Consider the following 27,943-nt stretch of genomic DNA (forward strand, 5'->3'; position numbering starts at 1 on the left):
CTCTAGCACAGGAGGTTGGTGGCACCTTATTTGGGGAGGATGAGCTTGTGGGAATGGCTGGAGCGGAATATGTGGAATGGTATCATATACATTAAACACATGGTTTGATGCCATTCCATTTGCGCCATTCCAACCGTTATGAGCCGTCCTCCCCTCAGCAGCCTCCACTGGCGATGTTGTAGCTTGTAGGCAGCTGTTAAGCAGTCACTAGCCTACAATACATTAAGGTATACCTCCTTGTGATGGGAAGCCTACTGACAGACAGTACTATGTTTACCACAGATGATTATCTGGGAAAGCATTTGGACATTGCAACGCAGCAAAGAGGGCGGTGTTTGTCGAACTGGAGCACGTTAATAGGCTCTAGGAATGCATTACCAGCGCTGACTGGCTGCAGTTTTGGTTGTGGGTGTGGCTCTTTTTACATGTATGACTAGAAGATTTGAGGATGCGCTGCGAAAATAGTGGGCGAAGATGGCGTCGGGAAAGACGGGAGGCAACAACAACAGCAGCAGCCTCGGAAAAGGTTTGAATGGAAGACGTTCGTCAAAACATAAAGAGGGGCCAATAGGTACGTTATTTACAGCAGTTAGACCTTTTGCTTTATTGGTTTTTGATAATGGCGGTTAAATTGTTAATTTAGGTTGCAAACCCCAACTCTTGTCTCTCTTCTAGCTAGCTAACTAGGATGCCAACGTTAGCTAAATTACAGAAAGATTTAAGCCGCGGGAAGTCTACAGTCTAACATGTAACTTTATAATTACGTTTTCTGGCAACTTGTATTATGTGATGAGGTTTGCATTAAAATAGTTGTGTTTCGAAGTTAAACTTAGTAGCAAACGTTAGCAAGGGGGAAACTTTCACAACTCGTTATTTTCATAATGTAGGTACTGTAACGCGCTATCGCGCTACAATGTACCAATGCAATGACTTGGAAATTGTAACAATTTCGCCGGAGTATTTGACGGTAACGTTCGTTAGAATGACCATTGTATCTAATCGAAACCTCTAGTTACCTGTTATATCGGCATCTTTCTTTAGCCCCTGTTGCTTACGCCCAGCTCATGTAGGCTGACGATGGCAACTGTCCACCTGATCAGGTTGTCCACTCAGATAACACAGTGGGGTCAGGGATTAACGTTGGTTGTGTGTGGAGAGGTGAGGGACGTTGAGAAACTACACAATGCAACAGCAGCATCATTCAGTCAGACAGTTCTCCCACTGTATAGCAGGCTTCTTTACTAGTATTTATTTAAACTAGCACTCTATTTAAAAACAAATGGATTAAATATGTCCAAGAGCCTTTCACAATAGTCTCTCACAAACAAACCATTTATCTGTAGGTATTTAATAATGAGGTGAACAAACATGTTATTATCTTCAGCAAATGTGCCTCTTGGATGAAAACTGGCACTGGACTGTTATTGTGGTGCAAAGAGACCTGTTATTATCTCTATCTGTAAGGCCCTTTTTGAGTGATTCCAGATCATGAGCGAAGAGCCAGATGCATTCTGCAGGGGTAGGATTTCCTGCTTCCCATAGACATTTGAATTGCAAAAATACCTGTGGATTGGATTCCCACAACATTAACCACACGTTTAGCTTATCCATCAAAATATGCAGGTAATGGTGAATGTAGCCTAGTTGTCAACATGAGCTGCAGATTAGGTCTGACCTTAGCAATGACCTGTTGTATGAGATGTTGACTCAACTGTCAGTTGACTAGCCACCTGTAGTGCTAGACTTTCTTTTCTTGTCTGTCATCTCAGTCAGACAGTGTAGTAAAGGGCTGAGGGGAAACCGGTGAGGCCACCAGGCATGCTTGGTTGTGAGGGGTGGCGAGGGGCTCATTGTTACTAACGTCCTGTTGTGAAGTTTGGCCACAACTGAAATAGTCTGGAGCAAGGGTCGCACCTTCTGACCCACCATGACAGGAAATACCCCCCCACCCCCTTACACAGCCCGAGGAAGATGTAGCCTAGCCTTCACACTGTTTGAATGCTTCTTCACTTCCAATTAGCAATGGAGCCTACTTCCTCCGTCTTAGCCTATTATTGGTACCATGACATTTTGGATGAAAGTTAACTTCTATGCCACATATGTCAGAGTCAAGGCCCGCGGGCCACATCCGGCCCGCAAGAAGGTTTTTTACGGCCCCTGGGATGATCTTGATTTATTATTAGAACCGGCCCGCAGCAAGCCGGCAGCCCGCAGATCTTTTACACGCACCAATACTACATTTCCCACAATGCAAAGGTGACGCACCGAGCAGTAGGCTGCTTCATTTCAATATTTATTGGCACAGCAGTCGTCAGCATCACAGTAAAATTAACTTTCAGATACCCATCAAAAATGGCAAAACGGAAGGTGGATACTGAGAACCGGGGGTTTCAAACAAGGTGGGAGTCGGAGTATATGTTCACGAAGGTAGCTGGAAAACCTGTGTGTCTTCTGTGTGGAGAAAGTGTGGCGGTACTGAAAGAGTATAATCTGAGACGACATTATGAAACGAAACACGCGGACAAAAACAAGAATATGGACATGGAACAAAGGCTACAAAAGGCAGAGGAATTAAAACGAGGCCTCAAATCTCGACAGGCTCTGTTCAAAAAAGCCAAATCACAAGGCCAGGCTGCTGTCAAGGCCAGTTTTATTTTGGCAGAAGAGATCGCTAAATCAGCCCGGCCATTTACGGAGGGGGATTTCATCAAAAACTGCATGATTAAAGTTTGTGACGAAGTTTGCCCAGAAAAAAGGCAACTCTTTTTAAATGTGAGTCTGAGCAGAAACACCATTGCCGAGAGAGTAGACCAGTTGTCCATCAATCTAAAAGAGCAGCTTGTGAAAAAGGGAAAAGATTTTATTGCATATTCCTTGGCTGTGGATGAGAGCACCGACATTTCTGACATTGCCCAGTTGTCAATTTTCATCCGCGGAGTGGACTCCAACCTAAGCGTGACAGAGGAGTTTTTGGCTTTACGTCCTATGCATGGCACAACTACGGGGCATGATTTGTATGAAGAGGTGTCAAGATGTGTAAATGAGATGGAGCTGCCTTGGGAAAAACTCGTGGGTTTGACAACCGACGGAGCACCTGCGATGTGTGGACACAGGAGCGGACTGGTGGCGAAGATACGGGAAAAGATGCAAGAGGAAAACGCGACAGGTGAGCTGACAGCTTATCATTGTATCATACACCAGGAAGCGTTGTGCGGTAAAGCCTTGAAAATGGAGCATGTAATGAGCATCATCACGCGCACAGTTAACTTTATCAGAGCCAAAGGTTTGAATCACCGCCAGTTCAAGGCATTTCTGACGGAGTTAGAAACGGAGCATGGTGATTTGCCTTATCACACAGAGGTGCGATGGCTAAGCCAGGGAAAGGTGCTTCAAAGATGTTTCGAGCTTCGTGAGGAGATTTGTCTGTTCTTGGACAGCAAAGGGAAAGACACAACACAACTCCGAGACGAAATGTTTCTGTGTGAAATGGCTTTTCTGTGTGACATTACGAGTCATCTGAATGCAATAAACTTGCAGCTGCAGGGTCGGGATCGTGTCATCTCTGATATGTACAGTACAGTGAAGGCATTTAAAACCAAACTGACTCTGTGGGAGACGCAGATGCGGAAAGAAAATTTGAGCCACTTTCCCAGCTGCCAGACCATGAAAGAGAAGCTCTCTACCAGTGCGTTCCCGAGCACACAGTTGGCTGATAAAATAGGTATGCTTGCCGCTGACTTTCGACGCCGATTTGCTGACTTTGAAGCACAAAAAAGCAGGTTGGAACTGCTCGGTAACCCATTTGCTGTTGACGTGGAAAGCTCACCACCAAACCTCCAAATGGAGTTGATTGACCTCCAATGCAATGATGCACTGAGGGCAAAATATGCGGCAGTGGGTGCTGCAGAGTTCGCCCGTTTCCTCCCCGGCACAATGCCCCAGCTGCGCATCCAGGCTGCTCAAACGTTGTCTATGTTTGGCAGCACATACCTGTGTGAACAACTGTTTTCTTTGATGAACCTGAACAAAACATCACACAGAAGTCGACTTACTGCTGAACACCTCCACTCAATTCTGAGGATTTCTTCAGCTCAGAGCCTTACCCCGAACATTGATGAACTTGTGGAAAAGATGGGACACCACCAAGTATCACCCTCAACCTCAAACAAGTGAACATTACTGTGCAATCACATATTTAGAGTTTTTACTCAGTTCAAGTTTAAAAGTTAAAATTTAATATTTGTTTTCACTGCATGTTACTTCTCCTTAAACAAAGTGTTGTTTTTGATTAATAGATTTTTGCACTTTATTTTTTTGTATTTCAATCCAATTATATTTTAAAAATATTTCAGTTGAGTGGATGATAGAAAATTGCTATTATTGTTTTTTCTTTGAAGTAAATTTAGCCCACTTTTGCTAAAATAGAAAATATAGTCTACTGATGGTGCCTTGAATACCGGTTTCTTTCATTTAATGTTCATGTTATGGGGATATTTATATAAAGGAAATTTGTCTTTTGTGTCTGTTGAAAATTAAAGATTACTGACAGAGCCATAAGAAAATATTGCTTTATTTATCTGATCATATTGTAATATATTTGTTAGGTTTTCAGTAGGTTCAATTAGGTTCACTAGACTATATGCGTCATTTAAAAAATTTTCAATGAACATTCGAACAGTCCGGCCCTCGTCTTGTAGCTGATTTTTTTATTTGGCCCTCCGTCCATTTGACTTTGACACCCCTGTTCTATGCTATCTAAAGTTAAAGAGCAGTGCGGTGTGCACCACCCATCACATCTCTAGGGTAACTTACACATACTATAGGCTTTAGTATTCATATTAGTGGTTGAACTTTGCGCTTTAATGGTCTTCTTAGAATTCTGTACCCACACTCTCTGTAGACCCTCTGTATTTTGTTCAATTATGTGAGTCCACAGTGTTTAAATGAATACCTGACTATTTGAATATCATTAACATGCAACGTATTCAAAGAGCATAGGAGACACTAAATGGATGTCAAGTAGCCAATTATATCTGCTATGGATACTGAGGTACCAAGTTTGGAAATACGAGCAGACATGGTTATTCATTTTAATGAGACTTTATTTTCAAGATTAACTTGTAAGCCTCTCCTATCTAGAATGTAGAAAGTAATTTCACTCTCTTTGCCTGCCTCCTTACTTTTCTCATTGTAACTGGGCTGAGAATGTACCTTTTTCTTTGAAGATAAGCTTATCAGGGAGGGTGCTAAAACATTCAGTTAACCTATCCTTACTCTGTATTCAGATGATTCATCATGTTTGTCCTGCAGTCTATGGGATCATTAGGATGCCACCTCACCTTGCATTTTTCAGTTGAAAGGTGACTTTGTATGTATGTGGTTCCCTAAACATTCTGACAGCCTCTATAACCCCTCAGACTTCCTGGTGGGTCACTAAATTAACCAAAACAAAATTAAGGCCTAGCCAGTCAGACTCAAGCTGCAATCCAGGAGAAATGAGCTGAGCTGCCTCCCACCAACAATAATTTGTTCCCACTGCACTGCTTACAACCAATCCAGCTGCTGCCCTGGCACGTACAGTGCATTCAACAATGAGGTTCAGGCCTGGAGCAGATTTAGACATTTCTCAAGACTTGGCCTGGCCTACACACACATCTCAGCATCCCTAAACAGTACATGTTCAAAGGTTCAGTATTACTGTTAAGACTTGAACTCACATGTTCAGACAGTATGAGGTGTTTGTGGTGTAGTAAGTGTCTGTTTGCATGTGAGTGTGCAGTAGGCTGTAGATGAAGATCCTTTATTGGTCTATTGTTCACAAGGTCACACTGAAATTTGACCTCTGGTCCCAACCTCTCCGAAAGACATGCAGGTTGAAGAGGTTGCAGCGTAGTGCTGCCACACTGGACACCCATGGAACAGTTGTTGTGGGGGTGGGTTAAGTGACTTACTCAAGGGGCGGCAGAGTAGCCTAGTGGTTAGAGTGTTGGACTCTAGTGGTTAGAGTGTTGGACTAGTAACTGGAAGGTTGCAAGTTCAAACCCCCGAGCTGACAAGGTACAAATCTGTCGTTCTGCCCCTGAACAGGCAGTTAACCCACTGTTCCTAGGCCGTCATTGAAAATGAGAATTTGTTCAGTCCTCTCCATGTATGTTCTATGTCTCTTGCCTAGTTAAATAAAGGTTTAAAAAAAATGGGAAGGGCACAACGGCAGGCGGTTATTATTTTATTTATTTCACCTTTATTTAACCAGGTAGGCTAGTTGAGAACAAGTTCTCATTTGCAACTGCGACCTGGCCAAGATAAAGCATAGCAGTGTGAACAGACAACAGAGTTACACATGGAGTAAACAATTAACAAGTCAATAACACAATAGAGAAAAAAAAGGGGGAGTCTATATACAATGTGTGCAAAAGGCATGAGGAGGTAGGCGAATAATTACAATTTTGCAGATTAACACTGGAGTGATAAATGATCAGATGGTCATGTACAGGTAGAGATATTGGTGTGCAAAAGAGCAGAAAAGTAAATAAATAAAAACAGTATGGGAATGAGGTAGGTGAAAATGGGTGGGCTATTTACCAATAGACTATGTACAGCTGCAGCAATCGGTTAGCTGCTCAGGTAGCTGATGTTTGAAGTTGGTGAGGGAGATAAAAGTCTCGAACTTCAGTGATTTTTGCAATTCGTTCCAGTCACAGGCAGCAGAGAACTGGAACGAAAGGCGGCCAAATGAGGTGTTGGCTTTAGGGATGATCAGTGAGATACACCTGCTGGAGCGCGTGCTACGGGTGGGTGTTGCCATCGTGACCAGTGAACTGAGATAAGGCGGAGCTTTACCTAGCATGGACTTGTAGATGACCTGGAGCCAGTGGGTCTGGCGACGAATATGTAGCGAGGACCAGCTGACTAGAGCATACAGGTCGCAGTGGTGGGTGGTATAAGGTGCTTTAGTAACAAAACGGATGACACTGTGATAAACTGCATCCAGTTTGCTGAGTAGAGTATTGGAAGCTATTTTGTAGATGACATCGTCGAGGATCGGTAGGATAGTCAGTTTTACTAGGGTAAGTTTGGCGGCGTGAGTGAAGGAGGCTTTGTTGCGGAATATAAAGCCGACTCTAGATTTGATTTTAGATTGGAGATGTTTGATATGAGTCTGGAAGGAGAGTTTATAGTCTAGCCAGACACCTAGGTACTTATAATGTCCACATATTCTAGGTCGGAACCATCCAGGGTGGTGATGCTAGTCGGGCGTGCGGGTGCAGGCAGCGAACCGTTGAAAAGCATGCATTTGGTTTTACTAGCATTTAAGAGCATCTAGGATTTGAAATATATTGAGACAAGTTAGACAGTAACCTGTAGCAAAATATAACTCATTTGATTGAACATGAAATGTATTTCAATATAATTGAAATATCACTATAGTCTACAGTTTATATTTTAATGCAGTCCTCTAGGTTTTCATTTTATGTCACTTGTTCGTATCAATTGCGTAGACATTGGCAACTTTGTATTTGTGGTCAATTTAGCCTTAAAATGCTTTTGGGGCGTGTCATTTAAAACATGACCAAAAAAATCTAAGATATTTGGCTACAGAAGCTATTTCTTACCGATCTCTACATCTTCTGTCCAAAAAACAAATCCTGTGAAATGATGTCAACACATAGGGGGGAGTTTCTGGCTAGCTACGAACTAGCTATGTTGGCCGTGGCGTGCATGACCAGAATGACACATCGCTGAGAAAGAGGAATTGTTGGACCGTTGCCCGGAGTCTACTCTTTTAATTAGTTTATCCTATAGCCTACTTAACCATACTTTTAAATGTACCTCCTGTAAATTCAGTGAATGAAATGTAGACCTACCCTTTGATCTAGAATAATATTGCTTTAAAATTCCTTTACTACTGGCTTACCTCATCATAACTATAAAACGAAGGATCTAAAACCTAGAGCTTGGATGATAAACCGAAAATTATCGACAGCGACATTGCTTTCCTCTTACCAATGTGGCCTATTGCTGCAAAGTTTTTATAGGACATTAGTCTACATTTTACTGGTAGATTAAGCAATTAGCCTACACGACTATATAGCAACAATATCATATTCAGAGTTAGCAATCTCTTAAGTGTTTTTTTTAGTTTCCCACTTCCTCAGGTGGTGAATATTATAGTTTATACTCCAATATGCACAAAGATGTCGACAAATTCCCTGAAGAGCCAAAAAGAAATCTGATCATTCTGTAGCCTATTTTGACAGGTTGAACATCAAAATATCAATCATGCATTTCCTGGATGTTCGATGAAATAGCTTACTTTTTTAATCATAGGCTACCATCTCAGTTGACTGACTAGGCACTGGAAAAAATGTCTAGAGCCCTGCCGCTAATGTAAATTAACTGTCTATTAAAACATTTATCATGCAAAAGTTATTTATCTCAATATGACTTTTTGTCTCAGCCAGCTCTAGCACCTCCCCAATAATGATGTATTGATTTTATTGTTAGTGCTCTACTAGAATCTGACAAAAGGAATTTTCTCTCTCACATGCTCACACGCAGTTGTCTTTTGACCATGGTATCTACCAATTTGGCTGAAGGTCACTGGGAGTTGCCTGCTGAACAGCCAATAACAGCCAAGGTTACTAACTTCCAGGGGGGAGAGGCAGAGGTTAGGCTACAGTATATCACCACTTGGAAAAGGGTATTATTTCAATCTGACATCAGGGAACATGCATGCACCCAATCCCCCTACTCGGTTCTGTGTGTATACTGTGTGCATGCAAACAATGTCTGTTTTACCCTGACTGGGAAAAGAGTCATGTCCCCAGAGTACAGCTCAGTGGGACTGCTGGCATGTGGCTAAAGAATCCCTGCCCTTTTAAAACAGAGTGGGGGAGAGGAGAACAGAGTGAATAGAAAAACAAGACTGGTTGGAAGTGGATAAAGAATGACATGCTGCCTGACACAAAAACAGACAGGGGAAGAGTCACCAAGTGAGGGAGAGAAGGTGAAGCGCGGGAGGATAAATCTTAAAACTCTGTCTGTCTCTTTTACTTCACTCTTCTCTTCCCTCCTTCTCTTGTTGCTGTTGTTGAAGAGAGGTGACTGACGAGGACAGAACCATGAACCCCGACACGGGTAGAAAAAACTATTTATACTCATTGCTTTAGAGTAGTTGTGACCTACAGCATGCTTAATGCCTATATACAGTGCCTTGCGAAAGTAGAGAGGATCTCTGAATGATCCAATGTTGACCTAAATGACTAATGATGATAAATACAATCCACCTGTGTGTAATCAAGTCTCCGTATAAATGCACCTGCACTGTGATAGTCTCAGAGGCCCATGATCACTCTGGATGAACTGCAGAGATCTACAGCTGAGGTGGGAGACTCTGTCCATAGGACAACAATCAGTCGTATATTGCACAAATCTGGCCTTTATGGAAGAGTGGCAAGAAGAAAGTCATTTCTTAAAGATATCCATAAAAAGTGTCATTTAAAGTTTGCCACAAGCCACCTGGGAGACACACCAATGTGGAAGAAGGTGCTCTGGTCAGATGAAACCAAAATTGAACTTTTTGGCAACAATGCAAAACGTTATGTTTGGCGTAAAAGCAACACAGCTCATCACTCTGAACACACCATCCCCACTGTCATACATGGTGGTGGCAGCATCATGGTTTGGGCCTGCTTTTCTTCAGCAGGGACAGGGAAGATGGTTAAAATTGATGGGAAGATGGATGGAGCCAAATACAGGACCATTCTGGAAGAAAACCTGATGCAGTCTGCAAAAGACCCGAGACTGGGACTGAGATTTGTCTTCCAACAAGACAATGATCCAAAACATAAAGCAAAATCTACAATGGAATGGTTCAAAAATAAACATATCCAGGTGTTAGAATGGCCAAGTCAAAGTCCAGACCTGAATCCAATCGCGAATCTTTGGAAAGAACTGAAAACTGCTGTTCACAAATGCTCTCCATCCAACCTCACTGAGCTCAAGCTGTTTTGCAAGGAGGAATGGGAAAAAATGTCAGTCTCTCGATGTGCAAAACTGATAGACATACCCCAAGCGACTTACAGCTGTAATCGCAGCAAAAGGTGGCGCTACAAAGTATTAACTTAAGGGGGCTGAATAATTTTGCACGCCCAATTTTTCAGTTTTTGATTTGTTAAAAAAGTTTGAAATATCCAATAAATGTCGTTCCACTTCATGATTGTGTCCCACTTGCTGTTGATTCTTCACAAAAATACAGTTTTATATCTTTATGTTTGAAGCCTGAAATGTGGCAAAAGGTCTAAAAGTTCAAGGGGGCCGAATACTTTCGCAAGGCACTGTATGTATCTGCCTGTGCATACACATTATTTACCTTATCTTTTTCTCTCACCCATCCACACCATTCCCCCTGTAGGGCTCATTAGAAGCCTGTTGTGCTGCCGGTGGTAGTTGTTGTACATGATTTATTAATGCCGGTATTCATCCATCTTTAATGTCTTGGGACCAGATGTCGCTTTTAGTTCAGTGTGGTTGTTTACACTTAACTGCCTGGTGTAAAAGTTGACTGGTCATAGTGCGACTGAAACCATGTTAGGTTCTTTCAGAGATTTTAGATGGGTGATATGGACTGAACCGCTGTTGCTTGCATAGGCTGCCACCATCTCTATAGACTTGAGAGAGAATATAGTGTGCTGCTGCTTTCACTCATTTGATTAGTTTAATTGATTGATGGTTTAGTGGTCTGAGTTGTCCTCTTGCCCTCTTAATGTCATGTTCTCAGGATAAATAGTGGGCCAGAAACATCATAAATGTTGCTTGAGTAGAAAATAGACCCTGTACATATTCTCTAGTGGTTGAAGTATTGTATTGCAAGTAGCCTAAGTATTTTGTGCACATGGGGGATATGAGACACTTAGTCATAAAATAAGATCAGCCATTTGGCCTTAGTGAGAAGAGCGAAAACTAGTATTTAAAAAAAAAAAAATAGACATTAGAATCTTTCATTTTCACCACCATTGCAGAATAAATCCCTTAGCTTTTCTAGGCAGCCGGTCTGTAGTCTAGTTGAATTTAAAGTGAACATGCAGACAGTTGATATTTTACTTTGAAGTATTTATGCTGCTACTGTTTGTAGCCAACTGTAAAATAAATAAATAACTAGCCTCGACAATGTTTAAGAATTCACGGGCATGTTAGGTTGCAGGGTAAGTCAATGCAAAACATTGTTGAATTCAAATGTTATGCTAAGTCCTCAACAGTTTGTGACCGACCACCTGGGTTCAGTCTTATGTTGCAAAATTTGAAATTGTGTTTTTTACTTTGGATGAATGTAGACTCAGAGCTACAAAATGGTATGTCATACACTGCAGTTGAGGAACAATGGCAAAGTAAATGGTTAATTGCATAATGTAATATCAAAAATAGAAAGTGTCCAGATAAAAATATTTACAAAATATTTAATAATTGTTAGATGATGCTTACCCATACATACTTGTCTAAATTGTTGGGTCATGTGAATGAAGTGCTATAACCACCCTCCAGCTACATCTTGCTAAGTGGATGGGTCACTTATCTAAACGAGTACAGTGGTTCCTCCTTTAAAAGTTGCAGCATTCTGTGGCACGTCATTTAATTGTCAGACATTATTTATGTTTTTGCTAGTTTGACCACCAGAGGGCATCTTTAACCTCTCTGGGATATGTGGGACAGTAGCGTCCCACCTCGCCAACAGCCAGTGAAAGTGCAGGGCGCCAAATTCAAAACAACAAAAATCTCATAATTACAATTCCTCAAGCATACAAGTATTTGACACCATTTTAAAGATAAAATTCTTGTTAATCCAGCCACAGTGTCTGATTTCAAAAAGGCTTTACAGCGAAAGCACCTCAAACGATTTTCAGGACACCACCAACTCACAGAAAAACACAGCCATTTTTCCAGGCAAAGATAGGAGTCACAAAAAGCAGAAATATAGATAAAATGAATCACTAACCTTTGATCTTCATCAGATGACACTCATAGGACATCATGTTACACAATACATGTATGTTTTGTTCGATAATGTGCATATTTATATCCAAAAATCTGTTTACATTGGAGCCTTACGTGCAGTAATGTTTTGATTCCAAAACATCTGGTGATTTTAGCAGAAATACTCATAAAACATTGATAAAAGATACTAGTGTTATTTATAGAATTAAAGATAGACTTTTCTTTAATGCAACAAAATTGCAGAAAAAAAGGGAAGAAGATTAACGAAAGCATAAAGATGTTGGTGGAGAAATGCTGTTTTGAGTTAGAAATGTAACACTTTAGAGTACTTAAGCATCGACTACATTGCAAGTTGAGGGATTTTCACAACAGTAGCCGGGCTATAAAAAGTATTGTCCTTCTAATTGGAAACATTTGCATTCTGGGCTAAATTATTTATTGTAACCACAATGTCACATAATTTGTATCTACCTTTCCAATTACTTTTAGAGTTTGGGATTTACAAATGTGCGCTTTTAATTATTATTTACGTTGTTTTATTTTGAACGTGCAGACTTTTTTCTTTAAATGATTGTTTTATGTAGGGTGATACATTTGACCAGTTGCAATTGTAAGTAGGCCTAATAAAAAAAATCCTGCTTCTATTACGCTGTTAAGCCTCATAGCCAACCTCAGCCAGTTAAGTTGTTTTATATAGGTCTAGGCTCTGAAGAAATAGACTTCAATTAAGCCCTCTTGTTTGTAAAGTCAAATTAAAATGAAGATTATTGTTGAAATGAATTGCTCTACTGGTGTAGGTTTTCTCCATCTGTTGGTGTGCAACACTTGTCTAACGTGTGAATCTCTCATGTCGCACATCAAATTGAAACATATTGTCATTCTCTGCGGTGTAACGTTATTGTATTTGGCGCAGCGAAGGTGTCCACTTTAGGCCGGGGATTGTAGGCCTGTTGAGGGCTAGCTCTAGTGTAAACCCCTGTAATAAGGATATCTTCCATACAGGGTTCTAGCGTGATCTGCCCAGAAGAGTGTAGCCTACCGCCTTTAGAAATATAATGACTGAGGGCAGTTTCTAATTAGCAAAGCTGGTCTCGTGAATTGCAAAGAGTTATGGGATATTAGAACCCCATTGTCTTAACCTTGTAATCTTCAACCTACACGTTAACTAGCTGACTAGATGTTTTTTTGTCTTTTTCCTGGCATTAGCTTAAATTTCAATTTTATTTCACTCAACTTATGATCTGCTTCAGACTGCTTGCGTTCTGCCTAAGCAGCATAGCTACAATGCTTGAGCTGGTCCCATGGTTGATTCAGAGCAGTAGACCCTTTGCATTATTGTGACTCCATTGTCTTAACTTCTTGCGGATCAGTGGGACGCTAGCATCCCATTTCGACAACTTCCGGTGAAATTGCAGAGCGCGAAATTCAACTTACAGAAATAGTCATATTTAACATTCATGAAAATACAAGTGTCATAAATCAGTTTAAAGCTTAACCTTCCCATCTTAAACCTAAGCATGGGTACACAAAATATCTGACAGTTAGTGGTGGCTCCTCAGAGAAGAGTGAATTTCATAAATAGCGAAACCTTAGACTACGGGGTAGAATGTTTAGGGTTCAAAACCTGCTCCGTGCATGTTTCATTACATTATTATGCCAGTCTTAGAGCAAATAGCTTGGATTGTTACTCCCATCTGGTTCCTCGTGTCATTTAGCACACTTGTGGGCGTGTTGACAGGATGTACTGTTTTTTTATTCTGTATATATGAATTACAAAGCAGCCTTTTCTTAAATCATATTTCAAGTCTATTGCATAGTTACAATGTGTAATCATTGATGTCCCAGGACATGTCCGAAGTGTATCATTGTAAAACATACATGCAGACACAGCATCATTCACAGAATGGAGTTTGATACACTCTGTATTGGATATGACAGAATTTTTTTTCTCGTAAATTAACTTTGACAAAAAAATACGCACAATTGTTTGTCTCTACATTAACTAACATATTCCTCTCAATTGTATATTTTTTGCTTGACTCGTTATGACTTTATAACTACTTACATTTACTTCCCCTGCAATGTTTTGCCAGCCATCTTTGCTGAAGAAAGTCACCAGGGAGTGGTGGCTGTAGTCAAATTAGTCATTGGAACCACTGGAAATGATTGGTCATATTTGGCTGTAACTACTAGCAATGCAATTTGCTTGACATAAGAATAATATTACTAGTTACTACACAGATCATACATAACATTAGTTAGTGATCCAGCAACCTAACGTTCACTAGCTAGCTAACAGTAAGCTTCAAGTTGCAATGAAAATGACTTTCTGGCAAATACTAACGTATAATATCTGATTGTAGCTAGGCTCTTAGCCATATACACTAAACAAAAATATAAACTCAACATGTAAATTGTTGATCTCTAAAGGTTCCCAGAAATGTTCCATACTCACAAAAAGCGTATTTCTCAAATGTTGTGCACAAATTTGTTTGCATCTCTTTTTAGTGACATTTCTCCTTTGCCAAGATAGTCCATCCACCTGACAGGTGTAGTATATCAAGAAGCTTATTAAACAACATGCTCATTACACAGGCACACCTTGTGCTGGGGACAATAAAATGTCACTATAAAATGTTCAGTTTTGTCACACAACACAATTTCACAGATACCTCAAGTTTTGAGGGAGCATGCAATTGGCATGCTGACTGCAGGAATGTCCACCAGAGCTGTTGCCAAATAATTGAATGTTCATTTCGTTCATTGCACGCAGAATCAGTGTATATGCAACAGTTTTGGCCGCCTGGCTCATTGCGAACTAATTTGCCAGAATTTTACATAATTATGACATAACATTGAAGGTTGTGCAATGTAACAGCAGTATTTAGACTTATGGATGGCACCCGTTAGATAAAATACGGAACGTTTCCGTATTTCACTTAAAGAATAAATGTTTTGTTTCCGGATTCGACCATATTAATGACCTAAGGCTCGTATTTCTGTGTCATTATGTTACAATTAAGTCTATGATTTGCTAGAGCAGTCTGACTGAGTGATGGTAGGCACCAGCAGACTTGTAAGCATTCATTCAAACAGCACTTTCGTGCGTTTGCCAGCAGCTCTTCGCAATGCTTCAAGCATTGCGCTGTTTATGACTTCAAGCCTATCAACTCCCGAGATTAGGCTGGTGTAAACGATGTGAAATGGCTAGCTAGTTAGCGAGGTGCGTGCTAATAGTGTTTCAAACGTCACTCGCTCTGAGACTTGGAGTAGTTGTTCCCCTTGTTCTGCTCTCTCTCCAGCTTTGTCATTCTATACAGTAAGTACCTGTGGCACCTGGGCTGCTCTGCCCTGTGCCTCTGCTGTGGAAATTGATCTCAGGTGGTTCACTAGAACTCAATACAGCAGGCAGCCTGGCTACTCCACAAGGAGTCCACCAGGGCGTTAGGTTTTAATTGCTTGGATGGCAGTTCAGTTCACTGTTAATGCATGGTTACTCTGTTTGATGAACTCCTCAGAAATTGTTTCAGTCATGTATCTCCCTTAGGGACCATAAGAGTGGAAAGACAGAGCGGAGAAGACAGCAACACGGTGTGTTCCACCACTTGCTCTCTGCTCCTGTTACATGACTGTCTTAGAGGAATGAAGCTTGTATTTAGTTTTCTCAGCTTGTGCAACATTTCACTCAATCAGCTTTTATACTTAAGCAATAATAGATGAGGCCATGTGTTAGGACATTTATCATGGTTGTGACATGGTCTTTTTCTGACGGCCATGTAAAGCACAACTAACCAAAAATGGTTGCTATGGAGGCTCTTCCCCCTTGCTAGCTACACACTTAACACAATCACTTCAGACTGAAGTTGAAAGACGGCAAACGAGCTGCATTTTTGTTTCATTTGACCTGTTTTTCTATTGACATCTCTTTGTATATATCCAGAAAAACTATGCTGATTCATGATTTCGACCGGCAGAGAAAAGCTTTCTGTCTCGTCCCGACTCGACACATTCATTATTACAGTACCCAGTGGAGATCAAATTTCAATGTTGCAAATGTCGGAACGTCTCAATGCTTTTTACAGTGGCAGATGAGACTGTGGATCTGGAACCGCTAGGGTTGCAAAGGGTCAAACATTCCGGGAATTTTCCATGGGAAGTTCAACCTGGGAATTTGGGGAATTTTGCTTAAATTCATCAAGAAAGTTAGCTTATAACCGTGAACCTTTTTTTGTGGGATACACAAGGCAATTCTAGGTCTTGTGGCATATTTTGGTTAAACTATTCCCAATTGAATTGCAACCCTCTGCATGCACAATGTATTCTTCATCACATGTACAGCTGATTCACAAGATATTGCACACTAATGAGATGCTATTGAGCCCACTACACTGTCTGAGCCAAAGACTACATGCTTTCTGGTAAATTTTGACTAAAATACTGATTTGGGTGAATATATTTTATGATATACATGATTTTTTGATAACTAGTAAATAGTAGCCTACAGCAAAGTGTGTTTAAATCATTTCTAATGTTAACAATTTCTGCTAGTCAGTTTTTGCTACCATGTGGGTTTTAGCTTGCTCGAGCCTGCTAACTGAGTATTAATTCACCTGTTTCCATGTTTAATTTTAAACCATTTATCTTACAAAGGAGTTTAATCTAACGGCTTAACTATTTATCTGTACATGGAATGGTATTTAAAAATATATATATATAATTATTATTACTTTTTTTTCCTAATCTTTACAGTGCCCTTGGCTTTTTCATATCTGTGTGGAGACATTTCAATGGAGCTAATGTAGAAGGAAAAGCTGTGTACACTTGCAAATACTGTGCCAAATTATATGTGAAGAATGCAAAAAAGATGCAGAATCATCTGGCCAGGTGCATAAAGTTCCCTCAGCGCTCACAACAAGCAACCTCTGACAGAAGTCCCTATACTTCTATTAGAAGTGAAAATTATGAATCGGACATCTTATCGATAGCAACAGCTCACGGTCCTCCTTGAATCAGAAGGTTTTTTTAAGCAATGGAGGAACGTAGTCAGAGTTGCTGATGAATGTCTTGCTCGAGCTGTGTATGCAACTGGTTCACCTCTGATTCTCACAAGCAATGTGTATTGGTAGGTATTTCTGAATGTTCTTCGCCCAGCATACACCCCTCCAACCAGACATGCTTTATCTACTCATTTGCTGGATGCAGAGTTCAACAGAGTTCAAGTGAAGGTCAAGCAAATCCGAGCAAGCAGACTGTATTGCAATCATCTCTGATGGGTGGTCGAATGTTTGTGGGCAAGGAATAATTAGCTTTATCATCTCCCCTCAACCAGTATTCTACAAGGGACAACAGGCACACCGGTCTCTATGTTGCAGATAAGCTGAAGGCAGTCATCAATGACCTTGGACCACAGAAGGTATTTTCACGGGTGACAGACAGTGCTGCGAACATGAAGGCTGCTTGGTCTAAAGTGGAGGAGTCCTACCCTCACATTACACGGCTCATGCATTGAATCTGTTCCTCAAGGACATCATGGTACTGAAAACAATGGATACACTCTACAGGAGAGCCAAGGAAATGGTTAGGTATGTGAAGGGTCAAATTATAGCAGCAATCTACCTCTCTAAGCAAATTGAGAAGAATAAGAGCACCACATTGAAGCTGCTGGTGGTGTTGTCATCTTGTTTGGCAGTCTTCTGGAGGGGAAGGAGTCTCCAATAAATGTCCATATCAATCTGTTGATATGGACAGCCCCATCAAGAGGATCCTCCCAGCTGTATTTTGGGAGAGAGTGGGAAGCGGCCTGAAACTCCTGAAATCTATAGCAGTAGCCATTAAATGGATTGAGGGAGACAATTTATTTTTATTTCTTTTTTATTTCACCTTTATTTAACCAGGTAGGCTAGTTGAGAACAAGTTCTCATTTGCAACTGCGACCTGGCCAAGATAAAGCATAGCAGTGTGAACAGACAACAGAGTTACACATGGAGTAAACAATTAACAAGTCAATAACACAATAGGAAAAAAAAGGGGGAGTCTATATACAATGTGTGCAAAAGGCATGAGGAGGTAGGCGAATAATTACAATTTTGCAGATTAACACTGGAGTGATAAATGATCAGATGGTCATGTACAGGTACAGAGATATTGGTGTGCAAAAGAGCAGAAAAGTAAATAAATAAAAACAGTATGGGAATGAGGTAGGTGAAAATGGGTGGGCTATTTACCAATAGACTATGTACAGCTTCAGCGATCGGTTAGCTGCTCAGGTAGCTGATGTTTGAAGTTGGTGAGGGAGATAAAAGTCTCCAACTTCAGCGATTTTTTTTTTTTTCAATTCGTTCCAGTCACAGGCAGCAGAGTACTGAAACGAAAGGCGGCCAAATGAGGTGTTGGCTTTAGGGATGATCAGTGAGATACACCTGCTGGAGCGAGTGCTACGGATGGGTGTTGCCATCGTGACCAGTGAACTGAGATAAGGCGGAGCTTTACCTAGCAAGGACTTGTAGATGACCTGGAGCCAGTGGGTCTGGCGACGAATATGTAGCGAGGGCCAGCCGACTAGAGCATACAAGTCGCAGTGGTGGGTGGTATAAGGTGCTTTAGTGACAAAACGGATGGCACTGTGATAGACTGCATCCAGTTTGCTGAGTAGAGTGTTGGAAGCCATTTTGTAGATGACATCGCCGAAGTCGAGGATCGGTAGGATAGTCAGTTTTACTAGGGTAAGCTTGGCGGCGTGAGTGAAGGAGGCTTTGTTGCGGAATAGAAAGCCGACTTGATTTGATTTTCGATTGGAGATGTTTGATATGAGTCTGGAAGGAGAGTTTGCAGTCTAGCCAGACAGCTAGGTACTTATAGATGTCCACATATTCAAGGTCGGAACCATCCAGGGTGGTGATGCTAGTTGGGCATGCGGGTGCAGGCAGCGATCGGTTGAAAAGCATGCATTTGGTTTTACTAGCGTTTAAGAGCAGTTGGAGGCCGCGGAAGGAGTGTTGTATGGCATTGAAGCTCGTTTGGAGGTTAGATAGCACAGTGTCCAATGACGGGCCGAAGGTATATAGAATGGTGTCGTCTGCGTAGAGGTGGATCAGGGAATCGCCCGCAGCAAGAGCAACATCATTGATATATACAGAGAAAAGAGTCGGCCTGAGAATTGAACCCTGTGGCACCCCCATAGACTGCCAGAGGACCGGACAGCATGCCCTCCGATTTGACACACTGAACTCTGTCTGCAAAGTAATTGGTGAACCAGGCAAGGCAGTCATCCGAAAAACCGAGGCTATTGAGTCTGCCGATAAGAAAAGGGTGATTGACAGAGTCGAAAGCCTTGGCAGGGTCGATGAAGACGGCTGCACAGTACTGTCTTTTATCGATGGCGGTTATGATATCGTTTAGTACCTTGAGTGTGGCTGAGGTGCACCCGTGACCGGCTCGGAAACCAGATTGCACAGCGGAGAAGGTACGGTGGGATTCGAGATGGTCAGTGATCTGTTTGTTGACTTGGCTTTCGAAGACCTTAGATAGGCAGGGCAGGATGGATATAGGTCTGTAACAGTTTGGGTCCAGGGTGTCTCCCCCTTTGAAGAGGGGGATGACTGCGGCAGCTTTCCAATCCTTGGGGATCTCAGACGATATGAAAGAGAGGTTGAACAGGCTGGTAATAGGGGTGGCGACAATGGCGGCGGATAGTTTCAGAAATAGAGGGTCCAGATTGTCAAGCCCAGCTGATTTGTACGGGTCCAGGTTTTGCAGCTCTTTCAGAACATCTGCTATCTGGATTTGGGTAAAGGAGAACCTGGAGAGGCTTGGGCGAGGAGCTGCGGGGGGGGCGGAGCTGTTGGCCGAGGTTGGAGTAGCCAGGCGGAAGGCATGTCCAGCCGTTGAGAAATGCTTATTGAAGTTTTCGATAATCATGGATTTATCGGTGGTGACCGTGTTACCTAGCCTCAGTGCAGTGGGCAGCTGGGAGGAGGCGCTCTTGTTCTCCATGGACTTCACAGTGTCCCAGAACTTTTTGGAGTTGGAGCTACAGGATGCAAACTTCTGCCTGAAGAAGCTGGCCTTAGCTTTCCTGACTGACTGCGTGTATTGGTTCCTGACTTCCCTGAACAGTTGCATATCACGGGGACTATTCGATGCTATTGCAGTCCGCCACAGGATGTTTTTGTGCTGGTCGAGGGCAGTCAGGTCTGGAGTGAACCAAGGGCTGTATCTGTTCTTAGTTCTGCATTTTTTGAACGGAGCATGCTTATCTAAAATGGTGAGGAAGTTACTTTTAAAGAATGACCAGGCATCCTCAACTGACGGGATGAGGTCAATGTCCTTCCAGGATACCCGGGCCAGGTCGATTAGAAAGGCCTGCTCACAGAAGTGTTTTAGGGAGCGTTTGACAGTGATGAGGGGTGGTCGTTTGACTGCGGCTCCGTGGCGGATACAGGCAATGAGGCAGTGATCGCTGAGATCCTGGTTGAAGACAGTGGAGGTGTATTTGGAGGGCCAGTTGGTCAGGATGACGTCTATGAGGGTGCCCTTGTTTACAGAGTTAGGGTTGTACCTGGTGGGTTCCTTGATGATTTGTGTGAGATTGAGGGCATCTAGCTTAGATTGTAGGACTGCCGGGGTGTTAAGCATATCCCAGTTTAGGTCACCTAACAGAACAAACTCTGAAGCTAGATGGGGGGCGATCAATTCACAAATGGTGTCCAGGGCACAGCTGGGAGCTGAGGGGGGTCGGTAGCAGGCGGCAACAGTGAGAGACTTATTTCTGGAGAGAGTAATTTTCAAAATTAGTAGTTCGAACTGTTTGGGTATGGACCTGGAAAGTATGACATTACTTTGCAGGCTATCTCTGCAGTAGACTGCAACTCCTCCCCCTTTGGCAGTTCTATCTTGACGGAAGATGTTATAGTTGGGTATGGAAATCAGGGTTGGCAGAGTGTGCTAAAGCAGTGAGTAAAACAAACTTAGACAACAATGCCATCAGACTCTGCTTGTAGACGTAAGAGAAGAAATCCGTACTGCCCTGCTCACTTCACTGTTGCGCCAAGCAGAAGAAACTGCTGTTCTGAAATGCACCAAAAAGCGTGAAGACTTCTGCCTGAAGCCCATACACGCCACAGCGTACATGTTGGACCCAAAGTTTGCTGGCAAGCGCATCCTGTCTCGTGCAGAGATCAACAAGGCCTATGGTGTCATCACTACTGTGTCTCGCCACCTTGGCCTGGATGGTTCTTGGCAGTCTGGCAAAGTACACTTCCAGGCAAAGGCTTTGCCAGTCGTATGATATGACAGTCGTGCCAACATATCTCATCAGCCACCTGGTGGAAGGGACTGTGGATCTGAGGCTCCTTCCCCTGTTGCCTCCATTATCCTCCAAATCCCACCAACATCAGCCGCCTCAGAGTGCAACTGGTCCTTGTTTGGGAACACACACACCATAGCACGCAACAGGCTGACCAATACAAGTGTTGAAAAATTGGTGGCCATTGGTGGCCATCCAGGCAAATTTGAAGCTTTTTGAGCCTGACAACGAGCCATCCTCAACAGGGTTGGAAAGTAACAGTGAAGATGAGGCCTCAGAGTCTGATGTTCAAGAGGTGGACATTGAGGTCCAGGGAGAAGACATGGAAGACAGACGGAGGAAGACAACCAAAGCTTTAGTTTCTGGACTATAATTTTACAGATGTATGTTGAAAATGTTTTTGGGAGATGCCATGGATCATTCAATATTCCCTTTAGTTCAGTGAAATCATTCCATGTGAAGTCAACTCATTCAATTCGTAACGAAGTGTTTTTATTTCTATTGGAAGGATTTAATCATTTTCAATTGTCTACTTATGATAAGGTAAAATATTTGTTTCGTGCTCCATATGATATGGTAAATATCTCCAAAGCAAAAAACATCAACATTTAAATGGTATTAATATTAATTCCCATATATTCCCATGGACATTTTCCACCTCTGAATATTACCCAAAATGTGCCACCCTAGTAACAGCAGTATTGCGTTGCTAGGGTAATGATGCCAACAATGCCTGTTTTTCTGAATGTGGCTATCTGTATGTTGTCTAGTATGTCATGGGATAGACTCTTACTCCAAATCACCTGTTGTATAAGGCTGGCTATAGTGGGTCAGCCATTTGAATAAAGTGAGTATTAAGTATAGCCTATTTTGGGGGAATAAGACAGGATCAGTCTTTGTATGGTGTTGCATGCTGATTGTTTCTCTCTTCCCTCTCTTCCCCCCCCCCCCCCCCCCCCCAGTGATGGACACCAAGGCCGTGTTTACTGCCCTGTACAGTGTGTGTGAGGAGAATGCTACGTTCTTCTCTGAGGGGGCCCAGGGGGGCGCGGCACAGCGACTGGTGGACACCATGACCCTGATCCAGGAGCACGCCAGCAGCCTGGAACCTGTCATCTCCGGCTTTGCTGCTGTCTACCACCACTTTGACTTTGACCCACACATACCAGCCAACGGATACCGCTCTCTAGTCAAGGTAGAATGGCGGGGTTTGTTTGTCTGTATGTGTGACAACTCCCTAGTTAAGAGAGATTGAGGGAGTGTGTGTGTGTTGTGTTTTTGAGTGTCCTTAGTGCATATATATATATGTGTGTATGTGTGTGTGTGTGTGCCTGATGGCCTCAAAATTGGGGAAAACCCAACACCAGCATCGTATGCCTCAAGTTTATTTTTATTTCCGCTTTTTTTTCTTTTTTCTACCAATTGATTGTCACGATAGAACCTTTTCAGGATCCCTCTTTTATTGATGAGAAATCATGACCACCTCTCTGCCAGCTGCTTACCTCTATTAAATAGTCTCAATTTCTGTCTCCACCTTTTTTCATGGTCTCTCACACTCCTTTTCTGTACCTGTTGTTTTTTGCTCTGACATTCTCTTTTTTAATGTTATTTCTCTCTCACACAAGCACTTTTCCTCCTCCTGCCTATTTCTTTCACTCCCTTCTCTTTTTCCTCCCACCCCTCTCCTAGGTGGTGCGCTGCTGCATTCTCCACATCATCCACAAGGGGCGCTACATCTCCACCAACCGACGCAGCATCTTCTTTCGGACGGCCCACAACGCAGGGGAGATGGAGGCCTACTGCTCGGCCCTATGTCAGCTGAGAGCCCTGCTCTACCTGGCCCAGCGACTGCTGCACGACAACAGCCACGGGAACCTCTTCTTCCACGAGGAGAGCGGCCTCAGCCAGAGCTTTGTCCGGGAGTACTCCTCCATGCACAAGGGCTGCTTCTACGGACGCTGCCTTGGATTCCAGGTAGGGGGGAGATTTGGAGGGAGGAATACTTTTGGAATGACTGAGGCCCTTTTGGTTAGCCTCAGGGGAAAAAATATTTTAGAGTGATTTGTGTTCATGTCTCCTCTTCCAGTTCACTCCAGCCATCCGTCCCTGTCTGCAGACCATAGCCATCGGCCTGGTGGCCTTTGGAGAGAACTACAGGCGCAACCAGTCAGGCATTGGTCAGTGGCTCCAGCAAACCTCCCTATTGATGGAAACAAAAGCCACTCAATCATTAATAAATTCTCATTTACATCCTAAACCATTCTACTGACATGGCAACTCAGTCGACGTGAAGGGATTGTGAGGGTGAATATCAATGCTAGATACAATACATTATTAACCTTAACCTCTAAGGAATGTGGGATGCTAGCGTGGCCTGGCCAGAAGCCGGTGAAATTGCATAGCGCCAAAAACAGAAATACTCATAATAAAAATTCATAAAACATACTAGTGTGTTACATCGGTTTAAAGATTAACTTCTTGTTAATTCAGCCTTGTGTCAAATTTCAAAAAGGCTTTACGGCGAAAGCATACCATGCGATTATCTGAGGACAGCGCCCAGCACACAAACGCATACAAGCATTTTCCAGCCAGGTAGAGGAGTCAAGTCAGGCGATAAAATGAATCCCTTAATGTTGTGTATTGATATTCTAGTTTTGTCCCTTTAGGGCGCCTGTAACTCCCCTTGGCTTACCTACATTGAATGGTCTTCCTGTGAAACGCATGAAACAATGCCCTCGTTAATTTCTATTCTTGTCTCATGTCCTGTCCTTTTATTAGTTGTGTAAGTAATAGTGTGCTTTACAACAACTGGAGACGAGGAAGAAACGTTCTCACGTTTGTGCTCATCTTCTGCAGAAAGTCTGAGTAAAAAATTTAAAAAATCCGCTTTAGAAAGACTCAAACAAAACGTGGAGCTAACCAGTTGAGTGATGCTAGCTAGCCTTTGATGTCACGGCCTCGAGGGATAGAAAGAATTTCGCTGCGTGAGAAAGTGAAGTCAGCATGAGTTAAAAAAAAGAAAAGGGTCTGGGAGTACGGGACCGTCTGAAAAGTGTGCGAAATAAAAATAAACCGAAAATATCTGCATTGATTGGAAATGTAGGAACATTTGTTGAATCTGTGGAACAATGGAGTTCTTACACAGAACGTATTGAGTACTTTGTGTTGGCAAATGGAATTAAAGCAGAAGTTGTTGTGCCAACATTTTTGACTTATGGGAGGAAAAACATTCAATCTACTGCGCAGCCTAGTAATGCCTGAAAAACCTGGTGATAAATCATATGATGAAATTGTCTACCTTTTTAAAAATACATTCTCCCAAACCACTGATAATCGCAGAGATTCTGGTTTCATAAGAGAAATCAAGAGGGGAGGGAATCGATCTGTTTGTGGCTGTTTGAAACAGTAATCTGAAAACTGTGAATTTGGGCGAGCAATGAGTGACCCTATCTATACGTGATGGGTTAATGTGTGGCATGCGCAGCGAGGCAATTCAGAAACGCCTTTTGACTGAGAGTAACTTCTATTGCTCTCTGTAATGTTGAGTACGTCAATGGAAATGGCAAATAAAGACGCACAACAGCTAAGTGCATCGACCAAAGTGCATAAGGTGTCTACGTGGTTAAAAAACAAGGCAGGAGGTGGGAAGCCATGCTATTGCTGTGGGAAACCAGATCACCAAGCAGTATCACCAAGCAGAGGAGTGTTGGTGCAAAGACTTAGACTGCAGAAGTTGTGGAAAAAAGGGTCACATCAAATGTGCATGTAAAAACCAAAAGACACAATCAAACAAAAGTACTGAACAAAGGAAAAGCCACTTCAGGAAGTACAAAAAGAAAGTGCATAAAATGGAGCACACAGAGGATGAACAAAGTGTCTGAAGGGGAGGAATTTTTGCATGTTATGTTAATTTCAGACAATGGATACGGGTACTGGGTGACACCGCTACTGGATGGAAACGCAGTACGGATGCAAGTGGACATTGGAGCAGACAGCATATCTTTGCTGTCTGAGGCTGTATAGAAGGAGAAACTACATCACCTTACACTACAGCCCACAAAGATGACTCTGAAAACATACAGTGAGAGGAAGTATGATTGTTACAGTGGAGCTCAACAAACAGAAGGTAAAGCTACCACTCTACATTGTGAAAGGTAACCATCCAGCATTGCTAGGACGCACATGGCTGGTAAAGATCAAACCAAACTGGCAGGAAATTCACATGGCTGCAAAAGAGGACACCAACCTACAAGGGATATTGAGGAAACACGCAGATGTGTTCAAAGGAGAACTTGGCAGAATAAAGGACATAACCTGACTGAAACCAGACAGCAACCCAAATGCTTCAAAGCTAGACCTGTCCCATACGCCATAAAAACTTTGGTCACGCTTCCTCTCACTGTATGTTTTCAGAGTCATCTTTGTGGGCTGTAGTGTAAGGTGATGTAGTTTCTCCTTCTATACAGCCTCAGACGGCAAAGATATTGCGGAAGCTTCATCCCCACAGAACGTGAGTCAGCTGTGATCATTCTTAGGACTACTGACATACTACACAATCTTTGTGCCAAACCTAGCTAACATGTTAAAGCCACTGCATGTACTTTTGAACACAACCCAACAGTGGACAGACAGATGTGAGGAGGCTTTCAAGAAAGTGAAAATGGCCTTAGCTCAGTCAGAGGCCCTAACTCACTTCAACCCCAACTTGCCATTACAGTTGGCATGTGATGCATCGCCTTATGGCGTTGGTGCGGTTGTCTCACACATCATGCCATCAGGTGAAGAAAGGCCAATCGCTTTTGCATCACGGACCTTAAGTAAAGCCGAGAGCAATTATGCACAGATAGAGCGTGAAGCACTCGTCATTGTGTTTGGAGTAAAGAAATGTCATCAGTTTCTGTTTGGCCGTTGATTCACACTGCTGACGGACCATAGACCCCTCACCTCCATCTTTGGTCCCCACACCACCGGCATTCCGTCGCTTGCATGCAGCGATGGTTGTTATTTGCTCACCAGTACGATATCAAGTACCGAAGTTCTGAGCAGCACTGCAATGCAGACGGCCTCTCAAGGCTTCCCTTACCTGTCGCACACACTGAGCACTCCCAGGCTGAAATCTTCTACTTTAAGGAAGTGACGAACGCCCCAGTTACTTCTGTCCAAGTGAAAAAGGTCACCCACACTGATCCAGTGATGTCGGCGGTCGTGGACATTGTCACTCGTGGAAAAGGAGAAATGTTGGACAGCCTACAACCTTACCTAGTGAGGAGAAACGAGCTCACAGTTCAGTTTGGACGTTTGCTATGTGGTTTTCGAGTCATCATACCACCGCCACTGAGAAGGCAGGTGCTTGAAGAACTCCATTCAGGGCACTGTGGCATGGTGTGAATGAAGGAGATTGCCCGCCGCTACTTTTGGTGGCCAGGTCTGGACGCAGCTATCGAAGACGAGGTCAAGTCATGTTCTGCATGTCAAAAGATAAGATGCCTCAGCTAGCGCCACTACACCCATGGGACTTCCCAGAGGAGCCTTGGCAGCGAGTCCACACAGACTATGCAGGCCCACTGGAAGATCGTATGTTCTTAGTCGTAGTTGATGCAAATGGCCTGAGGTCACAGTGATGAAGTGTCGCTTCGGCTTGCCAGCTCCCTCAATAGGTGTCTAAACACCTCCTGTTAACTTACAGAAACACTCCCCATGCTACAACCAAAGTGGCCCCCGCGTCAGCCATGATGAAAAGACGGCTTCACACGCGACTCGACCTCCTGAGACCTCCAAAGACGAGACCGTTTGTACAGACACAACAGCGAGCACAGGTGGAGGGACAGAGCAAAGCAAAACACAGAAGCTTCAAAGCTGGAGAGCGAGTTCTTGCTCGGAACTACTGAAAAGCTCCAAAGTGGATACCAGCCACAGTGGTTGCACAAACAGGGCCTGTGTCCTACACATTTCACACACCGGAGAACATCATATGGAGAAGACAAGCGGATCAACTTTTGCAAGGAACCAACCTCAGATGACTCCTGTCAAATGACAAACTAAGATCAGCTACTGGAGACCTACCACGACTATGAGCTATCACCTGAACATCCTCTGCAGCAACCTACGAATGTGGAAAGTGCTCCAGACTCACCTGAACCAGTCAGAGTGCCTACTCAGGGTACTGTTTCACCCCAGTCTGGGCATACACCATCACCACTCCGACTCAGCGATAATGTGACTGTAGACTCACCTGTACGTCGTCATTACCCTGCAAGAGAAAGACAACACCCTGACAGGTTGACTATTTAGTTCAGACTAACCACTGACATTGGGGCAGAATACACCCCAGGTCTGGGGACTGAGGCAGTCTACCCTCTATCCCTAGTTTAGAAGAGGTTATTCTGAAAAGTTCATTTACTTGCATAAAGAGAACTTATATTAAAAAGAAAACAATAGGCAAAACAGTGAATATTTACTTTTTCCTTATGAGTCATCAAAGGTAAAAGGGGGAGGAATATGTTGTGTATTGATATTCTAGTTTTGTCCCTTTAGGGCACCCTGTAACCCCCCCAATGTCCACGCTAATTTCTACTCCCGTTTCATGTCCTGTCCTTATGTTAGGTATAACTAATAGTGTGCTATACAACACTTACCTTTGATCTTCAT

General features: G+C 42.9%; 1 protein-coding gene across 2 annotated transcripts in view; it reads left to right on the top strand.

Moving 5' to 3' along the window:
• Positions 1 to 7: 7 nt before the first annotated feature.
• The window catches only part of LOC110537667 (hormone-sensitive lipase), a 42,005-nt gene continuing 14,069 nt past the window's right edge, over positions 8 to 27,943 (top strand). The window contains exons 1-5 of one of the 2 annotated variants that reach the window (XM_021623893.3): positions 454 to 571; positions 9,098 to 9,138; positions 22,258 to 22,490; positions 22,985 to 23,269; positions 23,382 to 23,472. In XM_021623893.3, the coding sequence (XP_021479568.3) occupies positions 9,123 to 9,138; positions 22,258 to 22,490; positions 22,985 to 23,269; positions 23,382 to 23,472 (625 nt within the window). In that variant the 5' untranslated portion in view covers positions 454 to 571; positions 9,098 to 9,122. Of the gene's footprint in view, positions 572 to 9,097; positions 9,139 to 22,257; positions 22,491 to 22,984; positions 23,270 to 23,381; positions 23,473 to 27,943 lie in introns of both variants that reach the window. The other variant, XM_021623884.3, reaches the window with a different exon arrangement.

This window comes from Oncorhynchus mykiss, chromosome 2 (genome assembly GCF_057628025.1).
Source record: "Oncorhynchus mykiss isolate SJ-2025 chromosome 2, ASM5762802v1, whole genome shotgun sequence".
NCBI lineage: Eukaryota > Metazoa > Chordata > Actinopteri > Salmoniformes > Salmonidae > Oncorhynchus > Oncorhynchus mykiss.